The 9,899-nt window shown below is 49.3% G+C and overlaps 1 protein-coding gene across 2 annotated transcripts; it reads right to left on the bottom strand.

Moving 5' to 3' along the window:
- Positions 1–33: 33 nt before the first annotated feature.
- Positions 34–4,895, bottom strand: LOC121092279 (endoplasmic reticulum-Golgi intermediate compartment protein 3-like). Of its 2 annotated transcripts, XM_040602989.1 has the most exons (4): positions 4,828–4,895; positions 4,186–4,233; positions 2,746–2,926; positions 34–1,766 (listed from the first exon to the last, which is right to left on the bottom strand). In XM_040602989.1, the coding sequence occupies exons 1-4, from the start codon at positions 4,831–4,833 to the stop codon at positions 1,753–1,755; spliced, it is 249 nt and encodes an 82-aa protein (XP_040458923.1). In that variant the 5' UTR covers positions 4,834–4,895; the 3' UTR covers positions 34–1,752. The 2 variants fall into 2 exon arrangements, with proteins under 2 accessions (XP_040458923.1, XP_040458922.1); XM_040602988.1 differs by lacking the exon at positions 34–1,766 and having other exon boundaries at positions 2,573–2,926; positions 4,828–4,848.
- Between the last annotated feature and the right edge of the window lie 5,004 nt (positions 4,896–9,899).

Below are 9,899 nucleotides of genomic sequence, written 5' to 3'. Positions count from 1 at the left end.
TGCAATTAATATTACATCGGTTAAGACTTAGACTTTCCAGCTTGTGGAACCTTTATTTTCTATGTGCGTAGTTCAACTGTAGTCAGGCTGGTACAAAACTACCCACATCAGTCCCTAAGGGCAGTGAGAATCGAGTATGTCAGCTTTAGGATGAGGAAGGCTGAATCAGCCCTGCTGGGATTCCAAGCTGCAAATTCAGTTCCAAGCATTTAAGCCCCAGGGCATGGTTTTGACCTGCATACTCCATCATAAATACATGCCTCAGTGCTCATTATTCAGTACCACAATCAGGTTGGGGTGGTTTTTTTTTTCTTTTCTGTGTTTTGCCTTCGCAGGAGTATATAGTTCACCAATGTCTTAGTGAAACGAGTGAACATCGCAGTTCTCATGTTGAAAGAGAAGCACGAATCATAAAGGATTTTAGTCAGGAATAACCTCAAAGAGTGACCCCTGAGAAATGCTGGAGATACAAGGAGGAATGCAGGTGTCTTGTAACAGATACCTTTGAAGGAGCTGGAATGGAAGCTGTAGGCACTGACAGACTCTGGTTTCACCTTTCCACAAGCTTTACAATTTGCACTAAGAATCTCTGCAGTAAGAAGCTATCCTGATGACATGCACAGATTTACTTGCTGTTCAGGTGGGATTATATCCCTAAGTAAGGCTATAGCCACACTGGTTATTAGCTGTATATGATTGACTTTGATGTCATAGCAACTGAAATAAGAAGCAACTGTACATGTCCTCAGGAAAGATGCTGGAATGTATCCTGAAGAACTGCTGAAACAGTTTGTGTGGATGCCATTTTGGGGCCAGCTGGAGGCAAATCACTGCTTAATTAGGCCATCTAGCCTGAGCAAGAGTAATTCAGAAAGTTGTTAAAGAAAACATATTTTGAATTAAGAAATTTAAAGTGCCGAAGCTGCTAAATGGCAGAACCAGGACTCATCCCTCATATAGCCCTAATCCAAGGCTGGTTTAAAACCCAGTCGAGTTAATCAGTGGGAGAACAGAGAAACAATAGATGATCAATTTGTGCACAGAGGTGCTCTCAAACAGAGGTGTTTTTAGAAAAATTGGTATATGTGAATAGGAACTGCTTGTTCAAAGACTAAGCGCACTTGAAGGAGTGTTTGAGTTAAAGCAGGCAGAAAGAACATCACGATCCAAGGAGGAGCCTGGAACAGAGGCAGAGACTGGAACCGAACAGATGAATCAACTGGGACAGAGTCAGGTGATGGATTCGCAGAACTGACAGGACTAAAGGAAACTTCTAAAAACTTCAGATGTTGACTATTGATCTGAGAAGTGTAAGCTGTGCCATACCCCTTGTTTCTCTGCCACTCACTGGGGTGGTGGCCCAGCTCTGAGTTGTGACTAAATCGAGCCTAGCGGTACCCACATCTGTGTAAATTTTTCCTTTAACAGACAATACTGCTATAGTTGCCATTTAAATAACTGACTGAACATCAAGTGTTACTAATAGAAACTGATAAGCGTAGAGTTTCATGAAGATGGGTGGACACTTCCAATCCAACTTGCCACACTGGTGATGGAAATCAAACTAGCCATGTCCTTTTTCCAGACAGCAGAAGAAATTGCTCGCTGCATGCAATGCAACTTGATCGCTTTCAAAATGCCTCTCCTGGACGAGACTGCTCCCTGCAAGTTTCTCTTCCTCTCTGTTGATAATATAAGGAGCGATAGCAACTGGTTCAGACCAAGTAATCCCAATGGAGGCTGGCAACACAACTAAGGCAGGAGGCCTACATGTGGTAACAGAGAATTAGATACAGAAAAGCAGGGTTTGTCCCCAGACCTTACATTCTTAACACCACAGCCTCTGAATACAGAAAGGCTGCTAAGTGACACAACAGTAAGAATGTTATCACCACATGTCTGTGACAACAGGAGAAGCTCTCATACATACCCACTGTTCAGTTCCTGGCTTAGTTTAGCCTTTCAGCTTTAAGAACAGAAAAGCTAAATCTGAGTTACAACAAATTAGCAAGTTTAGTTCATGCCAATACACAGAACTACACTATCTCCCAGAACAGATAATAAGAACCTCACGTTTTAGAAAGACAAAGTCAGGACAGTATTACTGTTAGACTGCAACACTACCAGAATTGTTCCCGGTTTGTATTGAAGTAGAACAGTAAGCCGTAACATGTCAAAAAATACAGAGGAGAGGTTTATGTAGCCAAGGACCACTTACTCCAACTTGTAACTGATAAATCAACTGAAATCTATTAATCAGGTATGCATTAACACACACAAAGCAAACATAGTAAGACACAAGTTTAGGCTTAAGGGTCAAGCCTTCCCTGGAGAGAGGCTCTTTCCCCTCTAACCAGCTCGTCCCGTTTGTCAGCCTCCTAGGATTTAAAGATGCAACCAAAGTCAAGTTTTGCCAGAGCAGCTGCTTGATTTCTAGTAGGAAAAGCCTATTCACTCAGCAGCTTTGCTCCTAAAACGCATCAACGAGTCCTTGTCCCAATTTCAGAGGGACCAGGCAAAGACTTGCCTCGCAAAAGTACTGAGTATAATGTATATACACACACACAGGAGCTTGTCTGATCTGCCAGTGTAATAGACTTGTGTCCTATAAACTCTTCAAGAGTTTGTGGTGTGTAAAATGCTGTAAATTGAGCTGTCCCTTGTTCCCACGAATATCATAGCAGGCATACGGTGATGGAAAGGCTATGAGAGCATCCATCCAAGAATGGCAGAATAGCATCTTACTGTGTCTCTCTGCTTCTGGAGTCACACGACTGGCAGCTTTATCCAAGCGTTGTTTAAACGGCTTGTGCTCTATGTCCTGCTGCTGCTCTCCTGTTACATCCATGGCATCGACGCTCAAATCTGAAAGCAGCGAGCAAGGAAAGCGGTCTATGAACACACAAGTGTTATGGCCTGTGGCAACCTGAGGAAATAAAGAGACAGAATTTTTCAGCCAGCAGGGTAAGGACGTGCCATACTGGGAGAGTGTGTTCAGCTAGGGCCAAGTGACCCACAGGGAATAAAACGCACAGTGCAGCACACTAAACGGCCCTCCCAGGTATGGGGTTTGCCTTGGTGTCCCAGAAGGACCGTTTCCAACTTCCAAGAAAACGTTACCCTGAAAGATAGACACACTTAAGGCAATAAGCCAAAAGCAAACCCCTCAAAGACCAGAACCATTTTTAGGAACAGGAGTTAAGCCTAAAATTGGTTGAAAGCTGCCTCCTACCTCTTCCCCCGCCACCTTTCCCCCCTTCAACATCAGCACATTTCCTTGTGACCCCTTTTCACAAAAAAAGGATTGAGGCCTGTGGTATCAGCTTGGTACCGAATCACCACGATGCACTTGCTGGCTACGTGCTCTCTTAGAAGGCTGACAGCTTCGCCGCACACAACAGCCGAGGCTTCCAATCTCTCTGGCCTTCCCACGCCCTGTGAAACGTGAGGAAGGCAAAGACCGATAACATCTCGGGGGTTCTGGATGAAGTCAAGATGCACTACATCTAAAGCCCAACACATTACCCAAAGGAATTACCACAACAGAACAAGAGGCAGGAACGATCAGTAGACAGGCAGATAACATGCATGGCAGTAATATCCAGTCAGACTTGCAGGACTTCCAGTCACTTCATCCCTCAACTTTGTTTTGAATTTAGTTAAAAGATAATCAGATTCTTAACGCTCATTCTGCTTTTATAACTGCTAGAGGAAGGCTAACACGTGGCATTGGCATTACAGTCAGAATTCAAGTAAAAAAATCACAGCACAGCTGTGCCTTGTCAAGTGACTTCTAAAGCAGGCTCTGGAGCCCCTCAACAAGACAGTCAAATCTGGAGTCACAAGAGAGCTGTGCCAGCTCTGTCAGTGCGACTGAGCTCTCTGACAAAGTACACCGCCATACAGAAATGTAAGTGGGTTTATACCTCAGGCTCATTTACAATCTAGAAAAATAATACTGCTTGACTGGATGCGCTAGTTTAAGCGCCCAGCAGGCCTGGCTGCGTAACCACCAGGGACCACCAATTCCTCCCCGGCTGTTGCCCAAGCAGCAGCGCAGCACTTGGAAGCAGCGGGCACACTGAGCCTCGTGGGCCCTCGGCAAGTACAATAGTTATCCCTCCGTAGTAAGCAGTCCGACTCACAAGCGCAAGGCACACATGGAAAAGTAACATCTAGACTGACCTTCAGTTGAGCTCCCATTGACTTGTCAACGTACAATTCCAGATGAACCTAGGTACAAAGAAAAAACAAAAGAGCCCCGTTTCACTGGGAAGCAAATCCAAAGGCCTCTTCCCCTCGGCTGCTCTGGCCCAGGAGCTGACTATTAAGACACAGGATCAGCAAGACACCTGAGCTGCTACCTCCCAACCCTCCCCGGTAGTTAAACGCTTGCCCTTTGTAATACTTCTTACAGAAATCATAGTCAGGGGCGAGGGGTGGGGATTCCATCGCCGGCTTGCTTTTCCTTCCCTTGCCCGCTCGCAGGGGCGGGCAGAGGCTCCTGAGCCACCTCCCTGCCACAGCGTTACCGCAGGCCCCAAGGCAGCCCCTGCGGCCCGCGGGGGCCGGCAGCCCCAGCCCTCTGCCAAGGACCCGGCCGGCGGCTGGGGGAAAGACAAAGCCCCGCGCAGAGCTGCGGCGGCTGCCCGGGCAGCTCAGAGGCGGCGGGGGGGGCGGCAGGACGCCGCAGGCCGACCCCCCTCCCGGGCCCCGCCGCCACAAGGGAGCACCGGAGCCGCCCCGCCGCCGCTTCTCGTCTCCTCGCTGAGGTAGCGGCGCAGCTCCGAGAATAAAAAAAGGCAGCACCGTGAGGAGCCCACTCACCACCATCACTGCCGGGAAGACGAGAACCGCCAGCAGCCCCGCCGGTCCCGGGCCGGGCCACCCGCCTCAGCCCGCCCGCCGCCGGCGCCAGGCGCTCCGTGCCGCGGCCGAGCGCCAGCCGGCCACTGCTTGACGGCCCCGCCCGGGATCGCCCGCCGGCCCCCGCCCGCCCTCAGGCCGAGCGCTCACCCAGCGCGCCACGGCACGTCCCGGCCCAAAAGTCTTCCAGGCTCCCAAGGACCCCCCCGCACCGCCACAGCCGCCCAAGGGTGCCGCGCGGGCCGGAAATAAATCCACCTTCCGGCGCCGGGCCGGGCCCGCCGCCAGCCCCGCCCACGCCCGCCGGCCCCGCCCACGCGCACCGGTCCCGGCCACGCCCCGCCGGCCCCGGCACCGCCCCGCCGGGCAGCGCGGGCCGGAGCCGGCCGAGGAGTGGGCTGGAGCTCCGGTACCGCGCTGGGGCGGGCAGGGGCTCGGTGCTGCCGTGGGCTCCTCTGAGCCTGCCGGCTCCCGGGTCTCTGCGGGGGCCACCGGCGGGGTGCGGGCTGTGCCGAGAGCGGCTACCTGGGGGAGGGGGGGGCGGGGAGAGGCAGGTGGAGGAAAGACCCCGCTTCCTTGTTCCCCCTTCTAGCCCTGCCGCGTACTCTGCACCCCTTCATTCCGGTAACACCTCACTTTCCCGTCACAGGGAACGGCTATGAGCTCAAAAGGTTAAACTGTGCAACAGCTCATAATTGCTTACTTGTGCAGGGGAAAACCTTGTATGAACTTTTCCTAAGCCACACGTTCACACCACTCGTTTTTTCCAACTCAAAAAATGCACTCCTGCAAAACGGCTTCTATTTAAAAAAAAGATATTTAAAATCGCTGTTACTAACGTGCTTCGAAATGCAAACAGAGCAAATGCATCCCTATTTCCCACAGAAAATGGAATGCGTAATACAGAAAGGATTTAACAGCACGAGCCACGTGGGTGCTTTTGCATACGGAGGCAATAAGTATTAATGCCTGGGCTGCGAGTGGGAAAAGGGCTGACCAATGTGAACCCTGCAGCCGCAGCGAGCAGCTCCCGTGGTCCGGTGGTGTAAACTGGGCTGGGAACTCGGCCTGTGCTCACCGTGCCAGTGCTCAGCATAGGGTTGGTGGAGCGCTGCTGCCATCTGGCGAAAACAATTGGGTACTGCAGCCGCCCGGTTGCTAGAGCGCTGCTGTTATCTGGCGAAAAAAATTGGGTACTGCAGCCACGCGCTTGGTGGAGCGCTGCTGCCATCTAGCGAAAAATATTTGCGTACTGCAGCCGCACAGTTGAGGGAGCGCTGCTGCCCTCTGGCGACCAAAAATTGGTATCAGACCACGGGGCTCGAACGCGTGTCCTCCGTAGGGGAAAGATTCTACCGACGGCGTGACGCGAACCCGAGTCGCTGAAGTCGAGCCACTTGTACGCATGCGCTGCCCTTAGTTTGCCAGAAACGCTACTACGCATACTTAAAAACGAATTTCGTAATACGCACACCTAGCCACAAACCCCGCCCCGCGGCGTCAAGCCGATTCTACGCATGCGCTGGCCTTAGCTCTGCCAGAAACTCGACTGTGCATGCGTAAACGCTGATTTCATGATGCGCATGCGCCGCGAAAAACCACGCCCCTAGGCGTCAAGCCTATTATGCGCATGAGTTGTCGCGTTATGCCGGAAATCCGACTGCGCATGCGTAAAATACAATTTCATAATACGCATGCGCTACCGGAAACCATGCCTCGCGCTATCAAACCGAGACTTAGCATGCGCTACCCTTACTTTTGCAAGAAACGCGACTGCACATGCGTGAAAACTCATTTTGTAATACGCATGCACCAAGGGAAACCACGCCCAGTGGCATAAACTACATTATACGCATGCGCTGCCCTTAGTTTTGCCAGTAACCCTTCTGCGCATGCGCAGAAGCGGCACTGCGTCATAACCATGCGGCGCCGCCCCAAACCCCGCCCCTTTGGCTTCAAGCCCGGTCTGCGCATGCGCTGCCCTTACTCTGCCGGGCGGCGCCACTGCTGCCGCCTGGCGAAAAAAATTGGGTACTGCAGCCGGCGCTACTGCTGCCGCCTGGCGAAAAAAATTGGGTACTGCAGCCAGCCTAGCTAACAGACTGCACCCTTTATTATACGAATGGAATCGAGAAGGGAACTCTGCCCACGGCCCGTTAGCAAGTTGCCCGGCTTCACATCTCGCTGGATCAAGTTCTTCCAGTGAACATATTCAATTCGACCAGTCTAGAGAAAAAGAGAAAAAAAAAAAAAAAAAAAGAAAAAACAAAAGAATCACTCGAGAGACAGGGCATACACTTTTTTTTTACTTATAAAAACACCAGCAACATTGTCTTAACGATAAGAGAGGCAATGAAACCTTTTCTTGTAAAACGCAAGGGCATTAAAGAGAAGGTAATTCGACAGACAATACATAAACCTCTCCAGCTCTTTCCCCACGTCTATTTGACATTCGTTTCCAAAAACTTTCTCGGGTGAACGTCTTTTGTCTTTGAGCAGTGCGACAGGCGGTTTGCAAACGGCACGAGTCTCTGCTTTTTAAAAATCAATTCAGACTCTGTAATCACTTTAGATGGGGCACTTTGTGTTTCAGAGAAACAAAACCAACGTTGAGTCTTTCCTTGAACGACACAGGCCCGTTCACCTTTACATCAGAGAAACAACGTATGTGGTTCCGATCTCTCAAGGAATCTTTATTTTCCAACAGACTGCACCGTCAAGATCAACCAAGCAGTTTCCTACCGTTTCGCCAGCGAGCAAGAGGACTGTCTCGAGACTAAGTTTCCTCGAACAAACACCCAAGAGATCTTCAAGACTCGGTCCAAACGGCTCCGTCACCGTGAAATCGTAGTCCCCTTCAGCTCCACACAGCTTCATTCTGGGAACGCCCTCTAGAAAAAAAAAGAAACGGTTTATTCAGTGTAACGATTCGACTGGTATGCAAGCCTTCAAGGCTCCCAAGACGAAGTCTAAGAGGGTCAGGACCGTGAATGTTTGTACTCGCAGTGAAGCTCAACATCTTATGCAACCCTCAGCCAAGACAAAGGTGAAAAACTCACCGGCGCCGAACGTTTCCTCATCTGTAAGCTGCCCATCCTTAGCATGCAGGACTCCAAATTCAAAATTCACAGGTCCCGGAGAAAGAAAACCAAAAACTACAGGACAAACAGACAATCAAACAAAAGACCTCAAATAAGGACTCCTCTAAGGACTGTTATATACATCTTTCGTATACGACCTACGCACGGCAACATACGCTTCGTACCAGCTCCATTACATGCTCAAGTAGCAGATACCTCATACACCTGCTTTCCATCACAGATTACGATTTTTTGATGACATTACTAAAGTTGGTCACCTATTAGTGTGATAGGTTATGCCAGTGCCTGAAATGATTTTCGATCTCAGACGTTGCACAGAAACGCCGCAGTTTTTCACTGCAATAAGCAATTGATATCGAAGTCGGTATACGTCACCGAGCGAGTGCTAGGAGTGAAAAGTTTACATTTACCTCTTGCTCTTCGACAGCCGATAAATCCCGTAAACAAAACGACATCTTTAGCACACCGGTACCGAAGACACAGCGCAAAACCCCCCGTTAATGTACTCCTGTATTTGTTCAATTTCAAAGTAGCCACTTCAACTGATAAAGACAGCCGATTTTCTACCTGTAACTCTACTCCTCATTATTATCCTGCTACAGAAAGAAACAAACCGCTAGCATTTCTACGTAACGACTTATTTTTCCAGAAAAGAATAAAAAGCCACAACCGACCAACCAAAAAAAAAACCCCAAACAGAAACAAAACAAACAAAAAAAAAAACCCCACTCAAAAAAAAAAAACCCCAAAAAACCACTCACCTCCTACCTTCTGTGTCCCAGGATGAAAAGTTTCCTTCGGGTTCTTCCCAAATTTGTCATGACCCACAGGACTGAAATGCAAATGAAAAACTGCTTTAGAGGAGAGCAAGCATACACCTCGACATTAAACCATGAACTGGCTGTAGTTGGAACAAAACAAACAAAAAAAAAAACCCCACTCAAAAAAAAAAAAACCCCAAAAAACAACTCACCTCCTACCTTCTGTGTCCCAGGATGAAAAGTTTCCTTCGGGTTCTTCCCAAATTTGTCATGACCCACAGGACTGAAATGCAAATGAAATACTGCTTTAGAGGAGAGCAAGCATACACCTCGACATTAAACCATGAACTGGCTGCAGTCGGAATCGATTGCGAGAAGAATCGTTCAAAGAGCCTTGCTGACGTGGAATTTTTTGCGGAAGAGCCATTTATTTCCCACACGACTAACCGCTGAGACTTCTTAAACTTCTTTCTGATTTTAAAAACAGAAACAACTAGGACCCTGCACGGAGATCACTTTTAAGCGTACCGTATTTACTATAGAAAGCACAGAACTTTATTCCCTCGTCCTTCGCTTCGGCTTTATACATAACTGTCGTGAGCGTTTTAGGAAGACTCAGTAACCTATCCTATTTCATAAGCTTCTCTTCCATCCCTTTGAAAACAACTCCAGGCACGTCAAATGAAAAACGAGCTGCTCGGCATCAGGCTCGTACCCCAAAGATCCACAAGCAAGATCAGCTGCCTCGCCCAACGGAAAGCCCTCACGTATAGCGTTTCTTCCCAACTCGTGTTTCTACGTGACTGTCATTTTCGCCCATTTTTTTTCCCCTACCGTTAATTTCCGGAGCTGCGCAGCACGCCACGGAGTGCCAAAGGCAGTCTGTCTGAGGCACACCGAGCTGACACGGAGGTCACATCCGATGCGCCTTTCCATCATCGCTTACGCTAGGCCACCACGCCGACAGGATCTCCTGTAGTTCCCTTCGAAAGCAATTAAAAGGCTGAGTTTCATTTAATTGACAAAAAAGCAGGTTTGTCGTGCAGCTGAAATTCGTTGACATAGTCGGTACCGAAACTCACGCTGGCTGTGAACGGGGTGAAATGGCAAAGGACCATCAGCCAGGCCCGAGGGAAGGCTCAAAGGCTGTACAAGCTAAAGAATAGCCAGG

The sequence above is a fragment of the Falco naumanni genome, chromosome 8 (assembly GCF_017639655.2).
Source record: "Falco naumanni isolate bFalNau1 chromosome 8, bFalNau1.pat, whole genome shotgun sequence".
Lineage (NCBI taxonomy): Eukaryota > Metazoa > Chordata > Aves > Falconiformes > Falconidae > Falco > Falco naumanni.
The sequence above is the reverse complement of the archived record's forward strand: the minus strand, read 5'-3'. Positions and strand labels throughout refer to the sequence as shown.

Bases quoted from the DNA above. Each gene is read 5' to 3' on its own strand.
- LOC121092279 (XM_040602988.1), bottom strand. The intron at 2,927-4,185 runs GTCAGTCTAGAT...TTATTTCCTCAG, and splicing joins CAATGGGAGCTCAACTGAAG to GTTGCCACAGGCCATAACAC.